This window comes from Apus apus, chromosome 16 (assembly GCF_020740795.1).
Source record: "Apus apus isolate bApuApu2 chromosome 16, bApuApu2.pri.cur, whole genome shotgun sequence".
Classification (NCBI taxonomy): Eukaryota; Metazoa; Chordata; class Aves; order Apodiformes; family Apodidae; genus Apus; species Apus apus.
This window is the reverse complement of record NC_067297.1, coordinates 1,225,059-1,253,030: the sequence shown is the minus strand read 5'-3', so window position 1 is coordinate 1,253,030 and position 27,972 is coordinate 1,225,059. Positions and strand designations below refer to the sequence as shown.

General features: G+C 59.0%; 1 protein-coding gene and 1 long non-coding RNA gene across 4 annotated transcripts in view; both read left to right on the top strand.

Moving 5' to 3' along the window:
• OSBP2 (oxysterol binding protein 2) overlaps positions 1-10,133 on the top strand; it is a 108,271-nt gene extending 98,138 nt beyond the window's left edge. For all 3 annotated transcript variants that reach the window (XM_051633971.1, XM_051633969.1, XM_051633972.1), the window contains 7 exons: positions 2,786-3,031; positions 6,789-6,909; positions 8,093-8,196; positions 8,507-8,602; positions 9,038-9,222; positions 9,434-9,654; positions 9,803-10,133. In XM_051633971.1, the coding sequence (XP_051489931.1) occupies positions 2,786-3,031; positions 6,789-6,909; positions 8,093-8,196; positions 8,507-8,602; positions 9,038-9,222; positions 9,434-9,654; positions 9,803-9,945 (1,116 nt within the window). In that variant the 3' untranslated portion in view covers positions 9,946-10,133. The remainder of the gene's footprint in view (positions 1-2,785; positions 3,032-6,788; positions 6,910-8,092; positions 8,197-8,506; positions 8,603-9,037; positions 9,223-9,433; positions 9,655-9,802) is intronic.
• A 13,695-nt stretch (positions 10,134-23,828) lies between these two features.
• Positions 23,829-27,306, top strand: LOC127391357 (uncharacterized). Its single transcript, XR_007891032.1, has 2 exons — positions 23,829-23,996; positions 25,628-27,306. It is a non-coding gene; the product is annotated as an uncharacterized LOC127391357 (long non-coding RNA).
• Positions 27,307-27,972: the final 666 nt, after the last annotated feature.

Below are 27,972 nucleotides of genomic sequence, written 5' to 3'. Positions count from 1 at the left end.
CTCAGATGCTGAGCAGATTGTTTCCTCTCTCTGAGTAAGAGGCGAGCTTGTCTCTTCCTGCTGCTGTTTCCAGCCGAGACCCACAGCCCAGCGCTGCCCGTTGCCATTTCTGCAGCACCATCAACATCTGATAAAGGCCTGATGGATTCAGAAATGAGCTGAGGACGTGAAATACCAGCAGCTGCTGGTGCCTGGAGAGTGGAAATTTATACCTTCCCTATCAGTCAGATCATACCAGGAGCTGCTAAAGCTGAGTCCAAAGCAGAGAGCAGTATGTTCTGCTTGCAGAGCAGCCCCGGTGCCGGCGCGGGGGGTGTAATTGCTCCATCCTTCCCTGGGGCCTGCAGATCTGGTTTCCCAGAGCTGCTGTCTCTCAACTGTCCAACAGGGCCACGGGCTGGAACGAAGGGCCCAGCCCAGCACTGGCTGCTCACTGGCAGCTCCTCTCTCCTGGTGTCTGTGCAGATGTGGAGGCGGGGAGATGCTTCACACGCCGCAGGCTCATGGAGATTTAGAATGTGTGGGGTTTGAAGGGACCTTTCAAGGTCATCTAGTCCAACCCCCTGCAGTCAGCAAGGACATCTTTAGCTAGATCAGGTTCCTCAGAGCCCCATCAAGCCTGACCTTAAATGTCTCCAAGGATCATCTCTCTGGGCAACCTGGGCCAGTGTCTCACAACCCTCTTTGTAAAGAACTTCTTCCTAATCTCTGATCTAAATTGACCCTGCTCTAGTTTAGGATCATTGCATCTTGTATCACTCCCTGCCCTTGTCCCAAGCCCCTCCCCAGCTTTCCTGGAGCCCCTTCAGGCACTGGAAGGTGCTCTAAGGTCTCCCTGGAGCCTTCTCTTCTCCAGGCTGAACACCCCAACTCTCCCAGCCTGGCTCCAGAGCAGAGCTGCTCCAGCCCTCCCATTATTTTTTGTGGCCTTCTCTGGACCTGCTCCAACAGCCCCGTGACCTTCTTGTATTCAGGGCAAGGAGATTCACCCCTAGAATCTCTTGGGTGATCCACCCCAAGGACGAGCAGCCACAGGAGGCAATTCCATCTCCTTTCCACAGCCATTGAAGTTCTCTTGCAATAATCAACATGCTTGGAGTGCAGGAGAAGCTGGTGGCTCCGTGTCTCGAGGTGGAGCTGCTGAGCAAGGGCTTCTGGGCTGACATTGTGGTAAATGGAGCTGAGGAGGAGGAAGCAGGGCAGCCAGCTTGAGGGGGCTGTTGGAAACGAGGTGATTTTATAGCACAAACCACTGGTGGGCCCATGGTGTGCACCGAGGGATGGGGGTTTCTCCTTCCACGCCTTATGCCCGATTCTTGGCAAATGGAAAGCATTCCCAGACCTCATCCCCTTCCCAGGGAATGTGACGGACTGAGAAACCACTCCTTCATTTTCCCCCTGAACAAACAAACCTGAAGCACTGAAAAGGAAGAAAACAGCTTTAGAAATTTTGCATTTTGGGTAACAACCACCTTCCCCAGGGGAAGGGTTTTTGCCGTGACCCGAGCGGTGCCGGTGCCGAGGCTGGAGCTGCTGTTCTCGTGTCATCTGCATCTCTCCAAAAACATTTGCTGTTTTGTCTGGCTGTGATGCTGCCCTGTCTAAGCAGCTTGCTCCTCCTCACGTGCTGTAAGATCCCTGCTGCTTAAATCCCAGAGTGGAACCATCTGGGGTTTGTTTTCTGTAGCGTGAGATGTGTAACTTGGCTTATGGGAACGGTTCTTCCACCCTTCAACCCTCTGCTCCTTCTGACGTAGGTTTCTTTGCTCTGAACTGAAAGTAAGAGATGAGTTTCCTGTGGGTTTGAGGCAGAAAGCCTTCTGAAGCAAATGTCTCTTCTTTTTGGTGACTTTCAAGTTTTAATTATTTTCGGAACAAAAAATACTGCTAAATCATAGAATCATTAAGGTTGGAAGGGACCTTAAAGATCCTCTAGTCCCAGCCCCCCTGCCATGAGCAGGGGTAAAGTCAGTCCTGTGGTTTTTGCCCAGAGATGGTGGCAGCCTGTCCAACCTGGCAAAGTTCTCTAGTAAAGAGGAGGGTGAATAAATTGGTGGGTGCAAATATGACCCATTTGGCCTCTCCCAAGACAGAGTGTCCCCTCTCTCTGCCCCTTGAAGCATCACTGCCACCACTGCAGGAGCAGTTTGGGTGCTGCCATAGCAGTCCCAGGAGCAGGGACACCCCAAAATGGAGCTTTTCAAGGTTTCCTGAAAGGGGGGACAGAGGACAGCCCAGGGAGCAGGACATCCCTGCCTCGTGTCACCTTGCTCGTGGCCAGTGGGATGCTGGTGGGGAGGCAGGAGGGAGCTGGTCTTGCTGCTGAGGCTCATTGTGGAGGCCACTGGTGCTCCATCACCAGAGTGAAGTGACACCTGGGACCATATCTGGTTAGCTCATGGGGCTGCTCGCTCCCAGGCACACATATTCTCAGCTGGGACTTCAAAGCCATCAAGCTTTGGTGGTACAAGTTCAGGGAGCGTGACTGGGCATGCGTTGCTTGCCTTGATGTAACTTCTGTGTGATGCTGCAGAGGCAGGTGCAGGCAGGGAGCAGGCAGGTGCAGGCAGCCTGCCTTGGCACATCCAGCCCCATGCCCAGAACTTCTCTGCAGGGCCGTGGCCTCAGTTGGATGCAGTTTCCATCTGCCCTGGATCCCTGCCTCTGGGAGCCCATCCCGTGGTGCCTGGGGAGCCACAGGGGCGGGATGCTGGTGCTGGGGGAGGAAGGCGAGGGGCCCCGCTCGGTGCCTCCTGCTTTGCCACCCATCCTTGTTTCCCTCCAGGTAAACTTCAACGAGCCACTCTCCATGCTGCAGAGGCTGACAGAGGACCTGGAGTACCACGAGCTGCTGGACAAAGCGGTCAAGTGCGAGAGCTCCACGGAGCAGATGTGCTTCGTCGCCGCCTTCTCGGTCTCTTCGTACTCAACCACCGTCCATCGCACCGCGAAGCCCTTCAACCCCCTCCTGGGGGAAACCTACGAGCTGGACCGGCTGGAGGAGCTTGGTTTCCGTTCCCTGTGTGAGCAGGTGAGCTGGGGGCTACCAAGGGGCTCCTGTCCAGCCCTTCTCCAAAGGACACCCAGCGTCTCCTCGTGCCGGGCCTTGCTCCTGGCCCAGCCAGCCAGCAGGTTGCTGGTGGTGTTGGCAGGAGCAGGCACAGCCTGAGCCATTTTTCAGAAGCAGGAGGACAGTGTGGCTGTGCCAGCACTGCAGAGCAGGAGGTGGGGAAGAAGGGGAGGAGGAAGGTGTCTGTCCCCTGCTGGGTCTCCTGGCAGCCTGCCCGGGGCTGGGGTTGCTCTCACATCCCAACACTTGAGCAGAAAGGGAGAAGCTCTCCTCACCAAGCTCCCTTCCAGCCATGTCAGTGGTGCCCACAAGCTCTGGCCAGGTTCCTCCCTGTTTCAGGGTGTCTTTGGTCTGGAGTGTGTCTCAGGACCTCATTTCTTTTTTGTTTGACCGAAAATTTGTAGTTCCAGAGCTTGGGGGCAACCTGAGAAGCTCTGGCAGCCCCAGGCTGGAAGCACAGGGCGCATCTGGCACGCGTTGGTCAAACAGCAGGGCTTAATTAAAATCCTGGAGCACTTAATGAATTGCTATCTGTGATGAAAATTGACGGTTAAATATTTAGCACACTTGGCTGGTCTGCCCTGGATTCCAGGGGAGGGACGGAGCCATTTGTCAACCCTTGCAGGCAGGACATCACATTGGTGAGAGCTTCCTGTTCTCCAGGAGGTGGCTGTGCCATCCTGGGGGCAGAGCGACCGTCACAGCTTCCAGTGTTGAGAAGTGTCAGAGAAAATCCTCACCCTCTGCTCTGCTGAGACCCCCTGCAGGGCTGGGGCCAGTGCTGGGGTCCCCAACACAGGAAGGACGTGGAGCTGTTGGAGAGAGTCCAGAGGAGGCCACAGAGATGATGGGAGGACTGGAGCAGCTCTGCTCTGGAGCCAGGCTGGGAGAGTTGGGGTGTTCAGCCTGGAGAAGAGAAGGCTCCAGGGAGACCTTAGAGCAGCTTCCAGTGCCTGAAGGGGCTCCAGGAAAGCTGGGGAGGGGCTTGGGACAAGGGCAGGGAGGGATGGGATGAGGGGGAGGGGTTTAAGCAGAAAGAGGGGAGGTTTAGATTGCACCTTAGGAAGAAATTCTTCCCTGGAGGGTGGTGAGAGCCTGGCCCAGGTTGCCCAGGGAAGCTGTGGCTGCCCCATCCCTGGCAGTGTTGAAGGGCAGGTTGGATGGGGCTTGGAGCAACCTGGGCTGGTGGGAGGTGTCCCTGCCCATGCAGGGGGGTGGAACTGGATGGCCTTTAAGGTCCCTTCCAACCCAAACCATTCTGTGATTCTCTGAAAATCACAAATCTCCATCACTCTGTGGAGACCAATGCAGGTCCAGGACCTGCAGGACTGTTCAGCAGTCTGTGCCCCTGATCCCTGTGGGATTTTTGGGGGACACTGTGTGGGAAATGGATCTTGGTGCTAACCCAGGCAGGTAGTGCTGTGTGACACTCACAGCACATGTCAGACCTGTGGATGGGGCACACTGAGAATACACAGGGATGGGGCCCGTGTCTCCCTGAGGTGGTTCTGCTTGTCTCTGTCCCTCATCATCATCTTCTCCCAAGTTGTGATCATTTGTAGCAAGGTTTGGAGCAGCCTCTGTGGCAGGTGCCATGCTCTGCCATCAGCTCCTCACAGGACACACAGGTGTGGACAAAACCCCTCCATGGCAGTGGGGGCCTTGCCAAGCTCTGGCCTGAGGCAGGACAGCAGCTCCTGTCACATCCCATCTTGGCTGCATTGCTCTGGGCAGTGATGGTGAACAGGCTTGGTGGGGTCTCCTGGAAGTTTGAACCCATGCTAATGACAGTAGAAAAGGTCCTTCAGTAGATTATCTGTAGGATTTGTGTCTCTGCATGTCCCTTTGCACCATCCAAAGCTGCATGTCCCATGTCAGCCACCACTGACTGTCCCCAGTGGTGCCTGTGTGGTCTGTCCCAGTCTTGGGAGCTTGTGCCCTGGGCTGCAGCAAGCCAGGATGCTGCTGACCAGAGTCTGATGAGCTGCAGCTCCAAATGTGCCTGCTCTGCTCTGCCTGGAGCCCCCCAGCTCGTTGCTGGGAATGTTGCAGAGCCCAGGTTCATCAGACCTTCACCCCCACCTGGCAGTGATTCCCTGTCCTGCCCCACAGCCAAATTCCCCAGCTGGCTTCATGCACAGCAGGAGGAATCAAGGTCTCTGTTCTGCAACACCTCCCTGATGCCCCAGCACCTGGGCTGTCACCCTGCTCTGTCCAGTGTTAGGAAGCAGAAGATGGTGCCACCATTATCAGGATGCTCTGTCCCTGGGCCAGCAGCACCCCTCCCCTTCCCCAGGTGCTGTGAGGATGGAGGGGGGGTGTGTTATTAATTACCCTGCAGTGATGAAGACCAGTGCTGCTGGGCAGGTACTGCTGGACAGCCCTGACCATGGCCCCCACACCTTGCCATCCCTCTCCTCATTCCTTCACCATCCCTTTCACCACCTGCCTTCCTCCACCCCTGTCTCCCCTCCCAATTAAATTACCTGCCCCGAGTTACTTTTTCCATTTGGTCCTGATTTTGCTACATCTGTGCCCAAGGGTAGTATTTCTGACATCTCCATGTCAGCTGAGCCACAGGTCAGGCTCAAGGCTTGGGTGCAGCCTCCTGCCTGGTCCCAATGTCCATCCCTCACCAGCACAGCACACAAGGCTCATCAGAGTTAGGTTTGTCATAACTCAGAGCCTTTGATCCATGAACGGAGCCTCTAAACCTCCCTCCTGGAGCCATCTCAAAGGGCATGTTGGGCAGCAGAGCCTTTTGCCCTGGTGCTGTGGTTGGGATGGGCAGCATGGGATGGACAGATGGATGCTGTTCCCACTGCTCTAATTTCCCATGGATGCTGCAGATGCCTCTGAACCCACCAACATGATGAGTGAAGGGTTGATAATCCATCCTGTGCCTGAAATCCAGTTATCCAAATAGGATTTTCTCCTGCCAGTGACAGTGGGATTTAATGGAGAGGTTTGTGCTCTGCTCATGTGTGTAATCCTGCAGCTCGGGGTGCTCAGCCTGGCATGACATTGGTGCAGATCATCTCTGAACCCGGTGGTGTGGCCGTCAGGACCCAGGGGTTGGTGGTTTCCCAGTGCTGGTGGGTGGGTTAGGAGAGACCCTCCCATCTCCTCGACCTGGAGTGTCCTGCTCCCACCTTGGTGTTGGGCAGTTTCCCAGTGTGGGGAGCACTGTCCTTTTCCAAGTCATCCCCACGAAGGAGTGAATGATTCTGCTTTCCCAGCCCAGGGGCAAAGCTGGTGTCTTGGCTGGGCAGGTCCCTGTGTCTCAGATGACTTGGGGACCCATATCCCTGTGGGGTTCCTAGGCAGAGCAGTGGGAGCCACTGCTGGTGGCAGAGGTACCATTGCACTGGCATTACTGGGAATCTGGGCTGGGTGTCACCACATCCCTGTTTCTCAACCAGGGTCCCTGCAGAGCAGCACCGTGTCCCGTGCTCACAGGACAGCATCATCTCACAACCGTGGTTGCTCAAGAGAAGATTTTGTGGATAATGCTTTCCTAATCAGCCTTAGAAAGTCCTGGCAGGACCTCAGTGCATCTCCACGTGCTGCTGGGCCACCTCATAGTTGTCACCCCAGTGCTCAGGACAAGACTGGGGGGGGTCACCTCTCCTGGGAGTCACGCTGCGATGGTTGAGCGCTCGCCAGGGCTCTGGTGCTGGTGGCTGGGACCTTATGGGCTGTTTTTCCTCTCCTCCAGGTGAGCCACCACCCCCCAGCAGCCGCCCATCACGTCTACTCCAAGCGAGGATGGACGTTGTGGCAGGAAATCACCATTGCCAGCAAGTTCAGGGGCAAATACCTCTCCATCATGCCGCTGGGTAGGTGACTTGTGCTGAGGGGGTTGGGGCTTTTGCTTCCTGTGCTGCTCCTGCAACACCCAAGAGTGCCTCAGTTTAGTGCTCAGGGTGAGCCACAAACCAGAGGACAGAAGTGCTCTGTGTTACTCCTCCCCACTCTCCCAAGGGAAAGTAAAAGGGGAATAAGGAAGAGAGACTGAAAGGTTGGAGCAGGGAAGGGGCATGAACACAGGATGAGGAACAGTGTGTACAGTGTGCACAGACACGTGCTAAACCCAGTCCCAGGGATCAGGGTCTGAGGGTCCCTTTGCAGCAGGACGTGCTTGGAGTGGGTGTCCGTGGCTCTGCCCAGCACCCAATGGATGTGGATTTTGGCAGGCTGGTGGAAAAGCAGGAGCATCTCTCCAAGACCTCCCAGCACAGAAGCCAGCAAGGAAGAAGGGAGCAGGGAAAAAAGGGCCTTTATGGCTCTTATAGAGTATGGCAGCAAATGGGGGGAATCCTGACCCCCCTCTGTTGTACTCCCCTGGATCCCTCACAGTCCTAAAGACCCTCTCTCTGGGTCCTTATATTGGTACCATAAAATGAGCCTGGCCCACTCAAAGTGTAACAAGAGGTGACAGTAACTGCCAGTTGCTGTTGGCTTAGTGGATTCCACCCTGAGCAACGTAGGAGCCCAGATTTGTTCCCCTGAGCACAGACAGTCCCACAGTAACTCATCTGCCCTGGAAATGGGAATTCCACCAGCTGCAACGGGAGCCTGTGCTCCCTTGGGATGGGCCTGGGGAATGTTCTGCTTGCCCATGAGTTGATTTCTCCTTCCATGATATTTAGAGGTGAGCAGGTTGCTGCCTGGTTCAACCCTCTCCCTGGCAGCCAGATGCAGTGAGCTGCCTCCAGGCAAGGTGTTAGTTGTCTTCTGCCTGTCCCTGGGCTGGTGCCTGGCTGGTCTCAGCCAAGCAGCACGTTTCTGACCCGCTTCTAAATCAGTGCTTTTAGGGGGGGTGGGAAGAGGGCAGCAGGCCCTGTAGGTGCTGCAGCTCCCGTGCTACAGCAGACCATGGAGTGTGCAGCAAAGTGAGGGATGAAGCTCTGGTTGGAAGCTGTTGGTGGCAGGGGCAAGTAGGGGGGGCAGGTGGTCTCTGGGGACGAGCACAAGGCCCAGGTGTCAGTGTCTGAGCTCAGGGCACCCCTCCCTCCCCAGGTGCCATCCACCTCGAGTTCCACTCCAGTGGCAATCACTATGTCTGGAGGAAAGTCACCTCCACTGTTCACAACATCATCGTGGGCAAGCTCTGGATTGACCAGGTCAGTGGCTACAGGTGGTGGGTCCTGCTCAGCCTGGCCTGGCTCCAGGGAAGGGCATGGGGGGTGGAAGGGCATTTCCTGGTGTCCTCACCATACTTGTGCCATGATGGGAAGGTCTGCTTCCCTAGGGATGGGGAGGGTCTTCCTGAAGGCTCATAATGGCTCTTCCCAAGGCCAGCAGCTCGGTGGGACAGGGTGGTGATGCTGCTGGTGAGCTGTGGGGCTGGTGCTGATTTGTACCTATGACTAACACCTGATTTGTCTCCTTGCCAAGTCTCTCACTCTCTGTGGTTCTGTGTCTTTCATCTAGTCTGGTGAAATAGAGATTGTTAACCATAAGTCAAAAGATAAATGCCAGCTGAAATTTACCCCCTACAGCTACTTCTCCAGAGATGTCCCCCGAAAGGTGGGTATCCAGGTACCTCCCTGCTCCTTCTGGCAGCCTGGCACGGGGGGAGACCCGGGTCCTACCCCTCAGCTGGGCTCCTGGGGTCCTGGCACACAGGATGAGCCCCAGTCTGGGGCCAGGGAGCTGCTGTGCTGGCACCTCTGCTGTGGGTCACCATGGAGGGCTGGGGGGGAACCAGCTGTGTCCAAGCAGAGACCCTGTTTCAGCTCTCCATGTGCTGGAGCTGCATCACTGAGACCTGGGCAGGGTTTGGTGGGCTGGGGACCCTTGCATGGTCAGGATGGGCCCACACTCCCCATGGACTCTCCCCAGGGACAGGCAGAGCCGGTCCAGCTGCTCTGGTGGGAGCATCTGGAGGGTGTTCTGCCCCCCATGCCTCTCCCCATCCTTTGGGCACTTCCAAACCCCACCAGAGCCATCTCCTTCTGCCAGGTGACCGGGGTGGTGAGTGACGCCGATGGGAAAGCCCACTACGTCATGTCTGGCACGTGGGATGAGAAGATGGAATGTTCCAAGATAGTGCAGAGCAGCCACGGCAGCAGCAGCACGGAGGGCAAGCAGAAAACTGTCTACCAGACCTTGACTCCAAAGGTCCTGTGGAAGAAGTACCCCCTCCCGTGAGTCCTCGGGGTGCTTGGTGGTCCCGTGGGCATCTCCACGTGGAGGGTGGGGGGGCAGGGCTCCCCAGAGGACCCCCACACCACTGGTGTGGGGCCACGGAGCTGCATCGGTGGGGCTGGGGCGAGACGGAAGGACGTGCAGAGCCAGGGAGCTGTGCTGGGGGCAGGCACCGCCCGCACCTGGCTGAGCAGAGCTCTGTGGCCGCAGGGAGAACGCCGAGAACATGTACTTCTTCTCCGAGCTGGCCCTCACCCTGAACGAGCCCGAGGAGCGGGTGGCCCCCACGGACAGCCGGCTGCGCCCCGACCAGCGCCTGATGGAGAGCGGCCGCTGGGACGAGGCCAACGCGGAGAAGCAGCGGCTGGAGGAGAAGCAACGGGCCGTGCGGCGCAGGAGGGAGGCCGAGGCCGTGGAAGCCCTGGAGGAGGGTGAGAAGCTCCGGGCTGCTGGGGGGCAGGGACCGGGTGGGGGGCGTGGGGAAGGGATCCCCGCTGGGCTCGGGGGCTGAAGGAGGGACCCCGGGGGGGCCGGGCAGCGTGGGGAGGAGCCGCCCTCATCCCGTGTTTCTCGGGACAGGCAAGGACTACGAAGGCTACATCCCGCTGTGGTTCGAGCGCCAGGTGGACGCGGTGACCGGGGAGCTGATCTGTGTCTACAAGGGTGGCTACTGGGAGGCCAAGGAGAAGCAGGACTGGACCACGTGCCCCGACATCTTCTGAACCCCTCCTGGCGCCGGGGGGACACCCCGCGTCCCCGGGACGGGCGGAGGGACAAGCGGGGACACCCCAGCTCGAGCGCTGCGAACCCGCAGAGGCAGCACCTGCAGAAACCCGGGAAGCGGCTCAGAGCAGGGACCCCAAACCTATTTTTTTTACGCACTAATAAATAGTTTTGGTTTGGTTTTGTTTTTTTTTTTTGTTTTGTTTTCAAACGGTGGCTTTTCCAGCGAGGCGCAGGGAGCAGGGACACGCGGCTCCGGCGCTGGTGGAGCCTGGAATTTTTCTTGCTGTCAGGAGTTGCTGCCTGAACCTTTCAGCACCTCAGCTTTGCCAGCTGAGATGTCAACTTCCAAAGATGCTGGCCTTGTGGGGATGCCGTGTGCTTGTCTCAGCTCTTTTCTTTCACGTTTTCTTTTCCTCCCCCCCCATTTGTGTGTGGACATTATGAAATGACTTTTTTTTTTAAAAAACAAACAACCCGACCTGCTCCTGGTTCAGGTTCCTGCAGAGATGGACACGAACAGCCCTGCGTCCTGCGCAGGGAACTGTCTCCAGGGGACATGGCACTTAACCCTGGAGGCTCTTGGTGGTTCCTGCAGTGCCCGGTCATCCCAGTAACACCAATTAGGATATTTCAGCTGGTGAACTTTTTCCTTTTTTTTTAGTCTTTTTTTTTTTTTCCCCCCAAAGAAGCATTTGAGCAGAATCCCCTCAGTCTGCTGTGCTCAGTCAAGGCCTAGGACTGATGTGTTGTGAGAGTGATTTGAGCAAGGTTTGGTTTTCCTGCAACTCCATCCGAAGGGGGACACGGCCTGGCCAAGGTCAGAACACCTGGCAGGGGCAGAGCCAAGAGGTTTGGAGACCAGCAATGCTCCAGGCTCCACATACCAACTCTCTCCCACTCCATCCCACTGCTGGCAGGAGCCTGGAGCTTGGTCCAGCTGGGCTGGAGCCTCCCTGGATGCAGCCTTGCTCCTGGCTCTCCCATCCATGTGTCTTCCCTACTGGGTCAGACAGGTCTGGTCCACAGCCTCAGACCCGAGGGGTCACGGGCTGAGCTGAGGGCAGCTCCCTCGTGGCTGGTTTCCCCCAGGTTCAGGCCACCACTGAAGCAGCCTGAGCATGGGGATGGGGCAGCCCCCCACTCGCCCCTCCTGGGTGCCACGTCCTTGCTGCAGCCCTGGGCCCACCTGAGGAGCAGAGCAAGTCCTGCCCGTGGTCAGCAAGGACCGGGAGCGAGCGGGGCTGGGCCACCCGACACACCGGCAAGTACCACCAGCCCCAGGACCCAAGGGGAGGAGCAGAGTGGCAGAACCCCAGAGATGGGATCTGTTGGGCCAGAGAGCATCAGGGAGACCTAGACACGTGTGTTTGCCCCGTTGGATCTCATCTTTGATGTCTTCTTCTGCAAGTCTTCATCATATCACACTGGCTGCTGCCCGGGGTCACCAGAGCGTCACACCCACGTCGGAAGATATTTAGCAATAATGAACTTGGAGGCAATGGTAACTGGAATACCCAGGCTGCACATGGGACACTTATGCCATCAGGTTCCTTAACCATTTGTCTTCTCCTGGTTGGCTTCTCTTCCAGTACCTCCACACCTGCTCTTTACAGCAAACCTACGTGTACAGAACATAGACCTCGTATGGGAACAGTAGTGAGTGGCTCTTGGAGTGGCAACACCCACTGATTCCAATGTACCCTTTAATCTTATTTATTTGCTTCTAAGTTATATATATATATATAATATAATATATATATGAAATTATTTTGCTTAAATTTCTATGGTACACAATAGATGAAAAATAATGAAGACAGAAGTGTCTGAGTTTTTGTAGCACGATTTCCCTGGGCTTGTCGCAGAGACGGGGCAGGGGTGATGGTGATGGAGTCATTCCCAGAGTAGAGAAGCAACATTCTGCTCCCAAGCTGGATGGGGCTGCATTCAGGAGGTGATAGAAAGACATTCCCTTCTAGAAACAAAGTGGTTGGGGTCTGAGGGGCAGCACTTGGTATCCCCTGTGGTCGGGAGGAAGGTGCTCCCAGCTGCTTCCCACCCCTCTGGGTGTTACAGCCTGACCTGTTGCTTCCTCCCAGACCATTCCGAGCTGTTTGCCTGTAGCTCAGTAAAGCTGCTGCAGCTCTTGAGGATTCAAACTTCAGTACTAGAGGTTGGTTGCAGCCTGCAGGGAGCTGCTGGGTGTCCCAGCCCCAGGGCATGAAGGTCTGTCACCTCCCTGGGAGAGCAGAGGACGCTCTGCACGAAACCACCTTGGTTTGTGGTGGCAGCCAGAGCTGCCCAGGGGGAGGTTGTTCCACTCGAGGCCTGAGTTGGTTTTGTAAAATGGAATAGAAATGGAGCTCTTCCAAATGCCTTATTTTCCCTGTTGGCTTTGTCAATGCAAGTGTTGGCCAAGAGCTTGGAGAGCTGAGGAGCTCCGACCTGGGCTGTTCCCAAAGCAGGATCCGAGCGTTCCCACAGCAGAGGAGAGTGGGGAGCAGCTCAGGAAGTTCAGGCAGTCCTGCTGGGCTCTAGGGCCTTGGGAAGTCCTCTCTGATCAACCCCCCATTGCTGCATCTGCCTAGAAATCACCATCACAGACCCTGCACAGCTTAGTGGAGCTGGGGGGGGAGCATGAGGAGCACCCCCCAAAACAAATCCCCTGGTTTTTAGGCTAATTTTAAGAATTTGTCCTCCAGAGGTCATCTAGCAGCAGCACTTAACCAGAGCACCATCTCCTGGTCTTTCTGTTCCACTCCCAGAGGATTTTAATGTCATTCCACTGTAAATGCTGTTGAATGTATTTCTTTTGGAACAATATATTGTGAGTGATTCCTCTTCTCCTACACAGTAATAAAACTTGGATTCAGGAGTTTTAAAAGCTGCAGTGCTGAGGTTGTCACTTGCTCCTCAAGGCTGCAGGTGGGGGGTCCTGGGGGAACCCCAAGGTAGATCAGCTCTAGCCATGCACAGGGGCCTGGACATGAGGTGGATGTCAGGTGAGGTGGCCAGGGAAAAGGACCACAGGGGGGTGGCTGAGGGAGGAGATGGGCAGATTGTCTGGAGGAGGAGGTTGCCCGGGGTAGGAGGACTATACAGGAGGTGGCTGAGAGGACAAGGAGGTCCAAAGAAGGTGGAGGGTCATGTGGGAGGTTGCCCAGAGGAGGAGATTGTCCAGCAGAAGTTGTCCAAGCCAGGAGGTGACCAAGGGAGAAAGTCCAGGAAAGCAAGGATGTGAGAGGTGGTCCAGACATAGGTAGCCATGGAAGGAGGTTCTCTTGGGGGAGAGAGCTCAGAGGAGAACCAGGGAAGGGGTTGCCCAGGGAGGGAGGAGACCTAGGGCAGGATATCATCTGGGGAGGAGGTGTCCCTGTGGAGGTTGTCCAAGAGAGAGGATTGTTGTCCAGGGCAGGAATAACAGGAGAGGTGGCCCAGGGAAGGAGTTTCTCTGGGGATGGTGGGAAAGGGATAGTGGCCATGGGGACATTGGGGCAGGAGGTGGCCAAGGAGGCCTAGGTGGCCCAGGAGAGGAGGCCCAGGGGAGGTGGAGGAGGCTCTGGGCAGGGTCTATGGAGATGGGAGGGGAAGATGGGACAGGCTAAGACTGACTGGACACTGCTGTGTTGCCAGGTGACAGGCACACACAACTCAGCCTCCCTGCCTGCCCTGCCTGCCCCAGCCCAGCTTGGCCAGGTGAGCAGGGGTTGGGGTGGGGGGTCAGCCCATGCTGTGGGCAGGGCCCTCCCTGCCTGCTCCGGGTGCAGGCAGCAGGGGTTGAGGGCAGCTCCTGGGTAGGACTGTGCTGGTGTCTGGACTTCAATGGAAGCCAAACATCTGTGCCCTGCAGATCCACCTGGCACCCCTGTGCCGTGGCCCTGGGCTCCGGGCAGTGGGTGGGCTGGGCCGTGTCGCTCTCGCTGTGTTCACTCTGAAGCCTAATGAGTTCAGGGGGGGCTTCTGGAGGGTGTTACCCTCCCCTTGCCTTGTGCCGTGGGCCGGGCTGGCAGACATGGAGCTGGAGGAGGCTGCCTTCTAAGGCCTGAAGAATGGAAAGGCTCGTGGAGGTGGCTGGGGCTGCCCCCAGGGTGGGGGGATGTCCAGCTCTTGCCCCCATCCTGGACCAACACAGCTCTGCCCTGTGCTGCCGGGGATGGGCTCGGCCCAGCCCCCCCAGCAGAGCAGTTTGCAAACCCAGGGTGCAAGAAGTGGGGCTGCTGCCCCCCCTGCCCATCCCCACGGAGTGTCCCCTCCCCAACACAGCATCACAGGATCACTCTGGTTGGAAAAGACCTTCAGGATCATCGAGTCCAACCACTACCCTGACTCTGCAGCATCCACCACTAAACCCTGTCCCCTGGCACCACATCTGTCTGCTTAGATGTCTCCAGGGATGGTGGCTCAACCACCTCCTGGGACAGCCTGGATCACCCAGCCCAACTCCTGCCCCAGAACAGGACAACCCCAAAGCTCACACCATGTCCCTGAGGGTGCTGTCCAGGTGTTTCTTGAATATTGCCAGGTTCTGTGCCATTCCTGCTTCCATGGGGAGCCCATTCCAGGGCTCCACCACCCTCTGGGTGAAGAATCTCTTCCTAATGTCCAACCTAAACCTCCCCCTGCTCATCTCCCCACCCTTCCCTGAGGTCCCATCGTTGGTCACCAGGGGAGAAGCCCACCCTGACCAGCAGCACCTCTTGCCTCCCCTGCAGAGCTGGGATTTGCAGGATCCTGGGCAAGGGAGCACTGGGATTGTGGGCTGGGCCCTGCTGGTGTGGGGCACGGAGCGGGGGTCCCAGTGTGGGGCTTGGGGGTGCAGTGGGACCCTCCGGGGGGGCTCCTGCCCTGTCCCAGCCCCACGCTGGGCCGGGCTGTGCAAGACACCAGTGGGGACAGGGACATCTCTCCTGGCACCTTCCTGGCTGACCCCCGGGCAGCTGGTGAGTGGGGACGGGGCACTTTGGGACCATCTCAGCTCTGCTGTGCCCCCAGCCCAGCCCCCCAGGCCTGGTCCCACAGGGATGCTCAGGCAGAGGGTCCAGCAGCCGTGGGAATAAACCCACAGCCACCAAAGCAGCAAGTGCTGGGAGAGCAAAGCTGCTCTGGGAACGCTGTCCCAGGGGCTTAGTTGGGATTTTTTTGGCAAGGTGCAGAGGGCAGCGTGGGACCAGGACCCCCCGTCATGCTGCACTTGCCTGTTTGTGATGACAGAAGAGCTGGCAGCCCCCCCAGGGGAAACATCCCCCTGTTGCTGGGGGATTAAATAAGGATCATTTTATGGCTTTTGCTCCTGGAAGCAGCTGAGGTTGAGAACGGTGCTGGAGAAGGTGGGATGTCCTTAGCGTTGGAGTTTAGGGGTGCACCAAGTGCTCCCTGGTGGGAAGAGGCCACGGCAGCACCTCCCAGCCAGGTGGGATGGCTCCTGCCCGTCCCTGCCTGGGCACAGGTGAGACCCATGGCTCTGCTCTCCCACACAGGGCTGGAAGAACACCGTGCCAGCTGCCCCCAGGGTGACACCAGCCCTGTCCCACGGGAGGAGCACTGCCAGGGGATGGCTCAGCTCTTCAGCTCCCAGCCCAGCCTGGGGAACAGGAGCAGCTCCAGCTCTGTCTGCACCGAAGACTTTGCCGACAGGTTTTGGGAGACCATGGTGGAGTCCCAACTGTTCTCCAGGGAGGAGGAAGATGAGCCTTTTGGGTATGTCCCTGCTGAGGGAGAGGATGTTGGGCAGGATGAATCCTTGATCCCTACAGGGAGAAGTTGGGACACCTGTGGACAGCTGGCCGTGGGAACAGGCAGATGTCCCTTACAGAACAGGTCTCCACCTCTGGAGAGGAGGGAGAGCCTGGAGTCCCTGGGAGGAAGAATCTCCAGGCTGAGCCAGAGCAAGGGTTTGGGGATGGCCCGGGGGGCTCCCTGGCCACCACCCTCCACGCAGCGGGCTCTGGGCCGGGGGGACTGTCCCCATGGTGGTCCACGCTCTCCGGAAGCCCCATTGCCCATCACCTTGCACAGTGAAGAACCAGGTGCTGGCTGTCCCCGGGGAGCCCCGGGCAGCTCTGCCAGCAGGAGCAGGGCCAGGGCTCGGAGAGGCTCTGCCAGCAGCCACCTGCCACGGGCCAGCAGCGCCGGGGCCCGGGGACACCCCATCAGCAAACCCCGGGGGCTGGGGTGGCAGGAGCCACCATCTCCCTGGGGACGGCGCGGAGGGGACGTGGCTGTGGATGGTGTGAAGGAAGGAGCAGGCAGCAGGCTGAGGAGAGCACCCTGCTCACCTCCCCGTGAGTCTGGGCATGGCTGGAGGAGGGTGAGGAGGCAGCCCCAGCAGGGCAGGGACCAGCTCCAGCTGCTCCTGGGGTCTGCCTGGGACGTGTGGGCTCCTCTCCCCAAGTGCCACTCGTTTCCTGCAGGTGCCACCGGGGCTGTGGGACCTCCTGGGCAGGGGGGAGCAGCCGTGTCACCCTGCCCAGGTGGAGCAGCCGGGTCCTGCCGCCAGCCCGGGGAGCAGAAAGCTCAGCTGCCCTGCCAGGTGTGTCCTGGGGCAGCAGGGGGGTTTGTGCCACCAAGGGGACACTTGGCCTCCGGGTGCTCAGCCAGGGGTGAGGGGGTGGCTGTGGAGAGTGGAGGGGATGTGACCAAGCCTGGTCCTGTCCTTGTGTCCCATGGAAATGCCCAGGGAAAGGAGCAGATGGGTGCTAAGCCTGCTCCTGGCCACCAACCTGCTGTGGGACACCTGCTGAGGAACCGGGAGGGGACACGGGAGCTGGGATCCACTGCGGAGGGGGCTTGGAGGAAAAGGGACAGAGCCAGGTGAGCTGGGGCCTCCAGGGAGGGATCCTGTGCTGGGCTGCAGACTCAGCACGGACAGGCCCACGGATCCGGGGACAAACTTCTCAGCAGGGTCTGTAGCAACAGGACAAGGGGAGGTGGCTGTAAAGTGACAAAGTTCAGAGGTTCAGACTCGGTGTTAGGAAGAAATGTTGTACTCTGAGGGTGGTGAGACGCTGGCTCAGGCTGCCCAGAGAGGTGGTGGATGCCTGCTGGAAGCCTTCCAGGTCGGGTTGGACGGGGCTCTGAGCAGCCTGATCTGGTTGAAGATGTCCCTGCTCACTGCAGGGGGGTTGGATGAGATGAGCTTTAACATTCCCTTCCCATCCAACCCACCCCGTGATGGTCTCCATGCCTGCCAGCGTCCTGAGGGCAGTGGAGGCCCAAGAAGGTGCTGGATGCCTGGGTGCTGGGTGGGGACCCTGTGGGGGTCTCTGCCTGCAGAGGAGGACGTGGGTGATGGTGTCCCCACCACAGGGCTGGGCTGGGACTGCTGCCACACACCCAGGACACCTGCGGTCAGGACCTGATGGAGCTGGAGAGGATGGTGAGATGAACCTGGGCTGGCCAGAGCTGGGGCTGGCCAGGCACAGCCACAGGTGACAGGGACAGGATGGGGGGGGAGGATCTCCAGGTCCTGGGGTGCTCTTGATGGGCTGGAGATCCACAGGGTGCAGGGGCTGTGCTGGCCGTGGCACTGACTGCTCTGGGAGGGGGAGCAGTGCTGCTCCTGGCAGACGTGAGGGCCAGAGGTGGCTTCAGGAAGAGGGAGGATGGTGGAAAGGGGTGATTTTTGTTTTTTTTTTCCAGGGGCAGAGAGTCTGTGGCAGCTGCTGGCAGGGGCTGCAGGAGAAGCGACAGGGAAGATCAGCTCTGCAAGAAGAGAGACTGGGGCTACACAAGGTCAGTGCCCTCGTGGCTTTCCAGGGGGCTCCGGGAGGGAGCACGTCCCTTGTCAGAGGCCAAGCCCCAGGAAGGTTTTATCTGAAGCTTTTAAGAGCAGAATTTGTTGGGGGAACTGTTGGTGTGGCTGTACACCAGCTGGGGTTGTGGGTCTGCAGGTCAGAAGGTCCCTGGGAATTCTTGGCCACGGGTCCTGGGCTCAGGCAGGAGGAGCAGTCAGGGCTTGCAGCTCCCCGGGGATCCCGGGGTGGGGATCCCCAGCATGAGGACACCTTCTCCCCAAACCTCAGCTCTTGCCACGGGGGATCATCAAGCCCCGTGTCAGGGCAGGCTGAGGTGGTGCCACCCTGGCCAGGAGGGATTTGAGCATCCTGTGTGGAGACTTCCCTTGGGAATAGCCCTCCTGGAGCTGGGGGGTGGATGTGGGCTGCCAAAGGGGGTGGTGGGACCCCAGCTTCTCTTGCAGAGGCTCCAGGAGCTGGGGCATCGTACCTGCTCCCTCCTGCAGCAGAGGCTGGAAGCCCTGGAGCAGCTCCACGTGCTGCTTCAGAAGGAGAAGGGGGATGTCCTTCAGCAACTCCAGGAGACCCTGGAGCAGGTAGGGAAGGGGAGAAGGGAATGGGTGGGGATATGGAATAACTCCAGATCAGTGTCCCGGGCTGAGCTGACACCAGGACCCTGCTGGGCAGGGGTTTCAAAGGTGTGCAGATGTGGTGCTGAGGGACATGGGGCAGTGGTGGCCTTGGCAGGGCTGGGGGAAGGGTTGGATCTGATGATCTCAAAGGCCTTTTCCAACCAAAACAATTCTGTGATTCTGACCCCAAGAGCAGCCCTGCTTCCTTGGGCTGTGCCCTCTGCCTGTACCACATAGCTGGGTGCTTGGGGCTGGGGGCTTTTGGTGATCCCCCTGCCCTGTCTGGACCCATCCATCCCCTTATCTGGGGCACTGCTGGGCTGGCAGCCCCACCAGGACACCCTGCAGTGGCTGAGGGCTGGGGATGTTCCTGCCAGGCTCCAGCCTCTGGTCTCACACCCTCTGCCTGTGTCAGGCACCACTTGCTCCTTGGGACAGGGTGGTGATGGGGCTGGGCAGGGTCTCCCCTCTCCTCAGCCACCTGCAAAGCCCCCAGCCCCTCTCTGCAGCTGTGAAGCAGGTGGAATCCATGAGAGGTCTCAGCCCTTGGAGGAATGTGAATCCCCTGGTGTGCAGGGTGGTGGGATGTCTGCTGGAGAGCAGCTCCTCTCCAGCCCACCTGGACCCTTTGGTGGCTGCTGGTGAGTGGGGCTGTTTCTGTCCACCTGCAGCAGCGTGAGCAGAGACAGCAGCTCTGCAAGGAGAAGGCAGCAGCTCTGGGAGCCCTGAAGGAGCAGCTGATCCAGGTGAGAGCTGCAGGTCCTGCTCCAAAGCTCCTCCTGGCCCTTGCAAGGTTGGGGTGGGGGGTTCAGGGGTTTCTTGTGGCTTTCAGGGGGGGCTGCTCTGCCTGGGGTCTCAGAGCCCTGCGGGGACCTCCCAGTCCCCTCCAGAGGCTGGGTGGGCCAGCCCTGTCCTGTGAAGTGTCCATCCCACCTGCCCAGGTGACATGAAGAGCAGACGTGTGCCCAGCCAGGCTGTGCATTTGCCCCACGGCTGGTCTCCGACACAGGCTCTGGGGACACCAGCCAAGAGGGGCCAGGGATGTGCACGTGAGACCCTCCTGACCCTCCCAAACCCGGGCTGAAGTTTGCCTTTCTCGTGCAGAGCCAGAGTCACCACCCGCGCGCCGGTGCCACCTCCTCCCTGTCCCTGGGCACCCTGCCTGCCCCCCAGCCCCGTGGCTCGGGGTCCCCGGGGCTCCTGAACCATCTCCTGCACCACCTGCAGGGGCTGCAGCTGGAGAAGACATCAGGGGGGCAGCCAGGGGAGCATGACTGTGCTGGGAGGAGAGCTGGGCTCCACAGCGAGGGCTGAGGTACAGAGACAGCCTGGGACCAGGGACTCACCTTCTGCCACTGCCTCACAGAGTCACAGGGTGGTGAGGGTTGGAAGGGACCTCTGGAGACCATCCAGTCCAACCCCTGCTAGAGCAGGATCCCCTAGACCAGATCCCACAGGAACACGTCCAGGTGGGTTTGGGATGTCTCCAGAGAAGGAGCCTCCACAGCCTCTCTGGGCAGCCTGTCCCAGGGCTCTGTCACCCTCACAGGAAAGAAGTTCTTCCTCATGTTTAACTTGAACCTCCTGTGCTCCAGTTTGTGCCCATTGCCCCTTGTCCTGTCACTGGACACCACTGAGAAGAGTCTGGCCCCATCCCCTGACACCCCCTGTAGATACTGATCAGCACTGATGAGATCCCCCCCCCAGTCTCCTCCTCTCCAGCTGAGCAGCCCCAGCTCTCCCAGCCTTTCCTCACAGGCAGTTGCTCCAGTCCCTCATCTTCAGAGCCCTGTGCTGTCCCCTCTCCAGCAGCTCCTTGTCCTTCACGAACTGGGGAGCCCAGAACTGGACACAATATTCCAGATGTGTCCTCAGCAGGGACAGCAGAGGGGCAGGAGAACCTCACCCAAGGGACTAATCCAAAGCAAGAGGGGATGCAGAGCTCTCCTGCAAGCAAGGAGAGCTCAGCCTGGTGGGAACAGCCCCTTGGTGGGTGGTGCCTTCATGGAGGGGCAGAAACCCCCCTAGGCAGAGTTCCAGCCAGGAATGGTGCTGGCATCCCTGCCTGCAGCTCTGCCTGCCTGACCCTGCGGTGGGGCCCAGCCCAAAAGGAGATGCAGGAGGCTCAGGGGATGTTTGTCACTGACTTCTTGCTCAGGACAGGATTTTACCCTCCATCCAACCCATGGAGCTGCTTGGGAGGGGGGCTCTGGACACCCTCTTGGCCACCCTTGGCACTGAGCAGGTGGGATTCAGCTCCCTCACCCAGGAGAGACCTCCCCTTGCTGACCCAGTGAGGGGACTTGGCCCAGCTGAGGATGCAAAGAAGCTTGAGATGATTTAGGAGATGGCTGTCCTAGCAAAAAAATAGAAGTCCTGGTCCTCTGCCTTCCCCTTCCTCTTCTCCCTTCAGCTGCACCCTCCTTGCTCTGGGGGTCTGTCCACCCGGGGGGGCAACTTCTGCTGGCTGAGGGTGTTGGAGGCTCTGCCTCCCTGAGGGGTCTGAGCAGGTGCCAGGGCAGGAGCACAGAGAAAGGAGGAAAAAAACCAAACCAACCCAAACCACAGCTGGGAATGGTTCTGTTCAGGTGCTTTCATTTCATTTTGAAGAGGACAGACCAGTTCCTCAGGCTCTCCCCATCACCTTGGAGAGGCTGTTGGGGATTGGTGGGACTTCTCCATTTGCCCAAAGTTCCTCCACCTGCAAGGGGAGAAAATTCAAACCTCTTGCAGTGCTTGATTGCTCCACCTCCCTCCTGAGGAAGGGAGGGGATGAGAACTGAAATGCTTTCTTTCCAGTTAAAAGAACAGTGGTTTTCACTCTGTTTTTCAGCAGGGTTGGGTTGGGGAGGTTTCTGAAATGGCTTATGATGTTGCTGTTCCCTTGGGAAGTGATTCCATTGTTTTTATTCCCCTTGAAGTTTCACAAAGAGAACTTTTGTGCAGGCTCCATTTGTCTTTTTAAGAGCTTTTAAGTAAAACCCAAATGCTTGCAAGGCTCCATGAGTGTCTTTTCAAGCAACTGCCTGAGGTTCCTGGCCAGATGAATGATATTGGGAAAGAGGAAACTGACCCTTTTAGCAGAAGGTTGAAGCAGAAATGGCTCTCACGTCTCTGAATGATCTCAGGAACATTCCCAGATCTGGGAATTCCACCCGTGGGGTTCCCTGTCTGAGTCTCAGCCCTTTCCTCTCTGTTATGTGCACAAAGGTTTTGATCCTGGAGGAGGCTGAAGATCAACCATGGGGAGCTGTGGTTAACTTTGCTTTGGTGATGGACCCTCATAACAGAACTTGCTGGTTCCTCACCAGTTCATGGAGATGCTGGGGTTGGTTTGTCACTGTTTGCTTGCCCAGCAAGGGCTGGGAGGAGTTGGGGATGACATGAAAGTGGTGAGGGGTGATGAGGAGGCTTTGAGCTTGCATGGTGAAAATTATTGGAAGGGGAGGGGAGTGAATTTACAGAGAGATTCAGCTCTCAGACACTCTTCTGTTCATCCTCCTTGGAGGACTTGCTGGTGTACAGAAACAGTGCTGGACAATGGAAATTCAAACTCTCATTGCTCCCACATTGCTCCATGCCCAAAGTACCTGCTGCTGTGTTTCAAGAACAATGAATTCCATGTCTCCAAGTATAATTTGTCCTCTTCAGGAACACCTTCCTCCCCTTTGGCCTTGGAGGTGGCCATGGGTTACAAGCCCAGGCTGAGGGTTGAGCTGGTGGATCCAGGTGGTCAGGCCCGGCCAGCATGGGTTCATGAAAGGCAGGTCCTGCTTGATGAACCTGATCTCCTTCCATGACAAGGTGACCCACCTGGTGGGTGAGGGAAAGGCTGTGGACGTGGTCAACCTGGACTTCTGTAAAGCCTTTGGCACTGTCTCCCACTGCATTCTCATGAAAGAACCTGGCTGCTCATGGCTTGGATGGGCCTGGTGTCTGCTGGATCAAGCACTGGCTGGATGGCCCAGCCCAGAGAGTGGTGGTAAATGGAGCTCAATCCAGCTGGCAGCTGGTCAGCAGTGGAGTCCCTCAGGGCTTGGTGCTGGGACCACTTCTGTTTGACATCTTTATCAATGGTCTCAGTGAGGGGGTTGAGTGCATCCCCAGTGAGGTTGCAGATGACACCAAGATGGGTGGGGGTGTTGATCTGCTTGAGGGGAAGGGAGGCTCTGCAGAGGGTCCTGGACAGACTGGATCCATGGGCTGAGGTCAATTGTATGAGGGTCAACAAGGCCAAGTGCTGGGTCCTGCACTTGGGCCACAACAACCCCAGGCAAAGCTACAGGCTGGGGTCAGAGTGGCTGGAGAGCTGCCCAGCCCAGAGGGACCTCGGGGTGCTGAAGGTGAGCCAGCAGGGTGCCCAGGTGGCCAAGAAGGTGGGTGGTGGTGGCTCCCAGGCTGGCTGGGGAGCAGCTGCACCTTCTCCTCCAGCTCCTGCAGCTGGCTTTTTGCCACTGTCCTGGACCTCATGTCCTCCAGCAAGGTTGTCTTGGTCACCTCTGGAGAGATGCAGCACATTTGGCACAGGCCTGGCAGGATGGGAGGTGTTTGGAGGGGGCCCAGACCCTGCCCAGACCCCAGTGAGGGGTCAGCAGGTCTGGGGAGAGGCTGCAATCCCTGCACCCACACCAGCACCACCCCACTCTGGTGCTGGGTGGCTGAATGTGATCCAGTTTGTGTCCACGTGGCCAGGTTGTGCCAGGGGAGGGTCATATTGGATCTCGGGAACAGTTTCTCCCTGGAGAGGGTTGTCAGGCCCTGGCCCAGGCTGCCCAGGGCAGGGGGGGAGTCCCCATCCCTGGAGGGGTTTCCAAGCCCTGGAGATGGTGCTGAGGGACATGGGGTAGCCCTGGACGAGGTGGAGTCGGGTTAATGGTTGGACTCAGTGATCTGAAAGGTCTTTTCCAAGCAGAGCGAGAGGCTGGCTTTGCCTCCTGCCCTGTCTGGGATCAGCTCCAGCAGCACCCGTGGCAGTGCTGCCTGAGCCCGGGCTCACTCCGGGCGCCTGGCCCACCCCAGCAGTGCTGCCAGCTCCCGGGACATGGATCAGGGAAGTACCAGGAGGCACAATGCACGGCCTCGGCCCAGGAGGAGCCACGGCGGGTCCTGCCTGCGGGTCCCTCCGCTCGGCCCGCAGGGGCCCGGGAGGTGCTGGGACCAGCCCGCGGGTCGCGGCCTGCTTGGGCCTGTGGCTGCGGCAGGGCCCGGGTGGGGGCCCGGGCCGCTGGGCCAGCAGCGCGGCCCCGGGGCTGGGGCACCCGAAGGGCCGGGGTCCCGCGGGGCGCGGGCAGGGGGCTCCGCTCCGGAGCGGCCTGTGCGGGGCGCGGAGCCCCCGGCCCCGCGGGTGGCGTCGCCGCCGCTGCCATGGCAACCGCTCAGGCCACGCCCCCCCGCGGCCTTGGCTCCGCCCCCAGCGGGCTCTCCCCCGCCCTTCCCGCCGCGCATGCGCCCCCGGCCCTTCCCGCCGCGCATGCGCCCCCGGCCCTTCCCGCCGCGCATGCGCGCCGCCCCGCCCCGCCCGCGCTCCGCTCCGGGCGCCATTTTGTGCGCGGCGGGGCCGGTCGGTACCGGGAGCGGCTCCGGGCGGGCAGCGCTCCCCGCCGCCTGCAGGGCGCCATGCCGGCCGGGCCGGTGCAAGCGCTGCCTCCGGCGCAGCCAGCGCCGCCTCCTGCCGAGAGCAAACCGGTGCGGGCCGCGCCGCGGGGCCGGAGCGGGGCGGGCGGCCCGGAGGGGCTGAGCGCTGAGGGGAGCGCGGGGGGGCGGGGGGCGGCCTGGGGTGGGCCCCGCTGCGGGGGGAGCCCCGCGCGGGGAGCGGGTCTGGCCGCAACCGCGGGCGGTTGTGGAGCCGCGGGCCCCGGGGGAGGAAATGGCGGTTCCCCCCGGGGGAGCGCGGGGCCCGGGGCGCGCAGGGGCTGGGGAGGCAGCTCGGGGCGGCGGGGAAGGGAGGCGGCTCGAGCTGGGGCTGCCTGCTCGTTCGGCTCTCGGGGGGTGGGGGGGAGGGAGGGGCGAGCGCAGAAGGCGCGGATGGTGCCTCAGCCTTTGCTGAGCCGTGTGGGATGGGAGGGTGTTTTCTGCCCTGGGGTCCTGGGGACCTGGCGGGGCTGGTGGGTTCACTGCGATGTGAACGTTTCCCTGAGTCGCCCTGTCACGGTTCTAAACCTTTCCCCCAGAGCTGTTCTCTTCTGGAGCAGCTTTTCTTGTGCACGTTGCTTGGTGAGGAAGGAGGAGGGACGTGCTCAGCATCCTGCACAGCAGCTTCTGGCCCTGCCGGGAGCACAGTGCCCCGCGGAGCTTTGCTCTGCCGAGCAGCGTGTGGAGCAGTCACAGCAGGATTGCGTGTGATTCCTGATGGACTTGGAGTTGGTGGTGCAGACTGTAGTTCCTTGCAGGCCCGCGGGGCTCCAGGAATGTTCTCAACTCCCAGACCTGCTGGGCAGTGCCAGATGCTCCTGGCTGGGCTGTCACAGTTTCCCTCAGGCTGCTGATCAGCCGGCTGGGGGTCAGGGCTGAGATGGGAGAAGTGCCTGGAGGGCGTTTTGGTTCCCACAGGGCCCTTCCTCGTGCTCTTGCTGTGCCTGCCCCTGCCTGGGTGCCCTGGAGGAGCAGACAAACATTGTCTCCCACCCTGGGGAGCCGAGGAATTTGCTGGGGGGCCGGGTGATTCAGATTGTTGAGGCAGAGCTTTGTGTCAGGCCAAATCCGATGGTTTGGGGGCTGAGGGGGAGGGCAGAGGGCCCCGTGTGCCCCCGGGGATACTTCCTTCCCCCTGGGCCCTGGTTAAGCAGGGGATTGCAGGGCAGTCTGCTGAGGTGTGTTGGGATTGTTATTCCTGATGTAGATGAGGAAGCTGGGAGAGGAGGGATATGAATTTTCCACCTCAGCCACCTGCAGATAAGCCCAGTCTGGGTTTGCAGCCTCACCCCCTGATGCTGGTGTGCAGCATGTTCCTCTGTTACCTGCAATTCCTTCTCTTGTTCTCAGCTCTGGGTGAGGCAGTTGGAATTCAGTCTCTTGGCTGATTGCAAACACCACAGGGAGAGGGGCTCCTGTGCTGCCACCTCACCACCCTGTGAGCAGTTGCTGTGGTTGTGAGGCAGCAAGACAGGACTGTAAATATTTGTATTTATCTGTTTTCATTCCAGCCAGAAAAGGAGTCAAAAGAGGAAGCAGCACCAGCTGCAGGACCTCCTGGCTGTCAGCCATGGAGGATCCATCCCAGTCAGGGATGCTGGGAGCAGAGCCTACCCCTCCATGGCTTGTCCTTGTCCCTCCAGCCTGGCTACAGCCTCTAAATGCTTTTTGTTCTGGGCTTGCAGGTGCTGCTCGGCCTCCTCCTCCTGCTGCACTTGGGTTTCCTTCTCCACCTGAAGCAACCTGTTCCCACAGCTCATCCTTCTGCTTCTCCAACTCTTCCAGCTCAGGGAGTTGACCTGCTGCAGCAGCATCTGGAGATGTTTGCTGATCTCTGGGAGAGGTCCATGCTCTGCTCCAAGGCCCAGTAGCTCACGTCCATGACAGAGAGGGTCCTTCTCTCCGTGCTCTCCACCACTTTCTCCTGGAACTTGCCCAGAGCTGAGGGGATGTTCTGGCTCTGGCAGATGCTGGTGGTGGCTCTGCCCACCTTGCAGAGGCTGGTCTGGGCACTGCTGCAGCTCTCACAGGGTCCCTGAGGCCACCCAACCATCTGTGTGGTGACACTGGAGCTTCTCTTGGCCATGTTGCAGGCAGCCCTACAGGTTGGTGGCCGAGGTGTCACTCTCTGGTGCAGGGACACTGGATGATGAGTGTGGTGACGTGAGCTGGGCAACCTGTGTGGAAGTTCTTGACTTCAACAGGTCAGACAAGCAGAGTTCCAGGAGCTGCTTCTTGGCTTTCCCAGCCTGGGGAGTGGGTGGCAGCAGGGGGACCTCCTTCCTGCCAGGAGGCTGGATCCAGCAGCGTGGCTGGGAGCGGTGGTTAGAGAAGGGAGGGACTGGGGCTGGGAGGGGACAGTGGGACAGATGTGTCCTGCCTGGCACACAGCTCAGCACTGGAAGGGCCACCAGCCCAGGGCACATCTGGTGCTGCCACTGCACGTGTCACGGCGTGTCCTGGAGAAGGATGGTGACCAAACCATGGGGAATGAGGCAGGGGCTGTTTCCATGGCCCTCAGCTCAGGGGGTGTCAGGGCCCCCAGATGTGACACCTGGTCCAGGAGCTGCTGGTAATAGTCCCCCAGTCTGAGCAGGCTTCCCCAGGCCCTCCTGGCTGTCAGCCCTACAGACTGGCAGGCAGCTCCCTGGGAATGGCTCCTCTTCTGAAACACAGTCTTTATGTCACCCAGGTTGCAGAAGGTGCTTTTGCCTCCCAGGCCTGTAGATGCAGCTGAGTCCAAGTGTTTCCAAGGCTTGGGGGTGCAACTGAAGGAGCCTGCCCCCTCTGCCCAGGTGCCCTTGGCTCCTGGGTGGGGCAGGGACTTCCTCTGCTCCTTTATGGCCAGTGTTTGTGCTGGTAGCTCTGAGCTTGGGTGGAATTGGGTTTTAAAACTCAGTGTAGAGCTGCAGAGCGTGAGGCTGAGGTGCTGGCTCGTCATGGAAATGGGTGGGAAAACAGCACCCAAACCACTAGGCTGCATGGGACAGGCTGGGGACACAACTGTCCCCTTCCCTCTGGGGAAAGGACCTGCAGTTGGAGCTGTAGAACTTGCCATATTGTGTGCTTTAGGTGAACTTGGCTCATTATAATGTCTTTATAATACTAAAAATCACACCCCCAGGTCAAAAAGACTCCTGCCCTGGTGAAGACCCTGCCCCTGAGCATGTGTGGGGGATATGATAACTATCTGTAAAACACTGACCAATCACTATGAGGGGGATGGATTTGGAAGCTTACACACTTTCTAGTTTTGTGTATAAATATGTCATGAAAAGTCTCCTTTGGGCTGCTTGATTTGTGGGAAGGCACCAAGCACCCAGCTTTGTACAACCCTGCAATAAATAACTGTCTCTTTCCTTAACTTGGTCTCTCTCTGGGTTTCAGGAGCTGTCCTAAAACGGGAACGAGGTCATGGGGTGTGAGGGCTCCCAGATGTCCCACCTGGTCTAGGAGCAGCTGGTAGAGGTCCCCAGTCTCAGCATGGTGCCCCAGGACCTCATGGCCCCGCTGCATGGGACAGGCTGGGGACACAACTGTCCCCTTCCCTTTGGGGGAAGGAGTTGTCCTGCAAGCTGTGTTGGGGTGTCTGGGGCTGGCTTTGCCTCCTCCCCTGTCTGTGATCAGCTCCAGCAGCACCCGTGGCAGTGCTGCCTGAGCTGGGGGTCACTCTGGGGGTGTCTGGCCCACCCCAGCAGTGCTGCCAGCTCCAGACTGGGAGGGAGGGGATGTTGGTGGCCTGCAGGTCCCTCAGAGCTGAGCCCCACGTTAAAGGATGTACAATTCAACCTCAGGCCCCCAGCCCAGCTGTGAGGTGCTCACCAGAACCCAGGGCTCATCATCAGAAGCCAGGGATGTCGGTGCTGCTCCAGGACTGGATCTTCCTTCTTCCCTGAGTCCAGCCCACATCTGTCCATCCTGCTGCTGCACATTCCTGTCCAGCCAGGAGCAAGGCAGAGACCATGCAATGCAGGGTTAGTGTCCAGCTCAGCTTCTCCAGAATAGACAGATCTATCCAAATAGATAAATA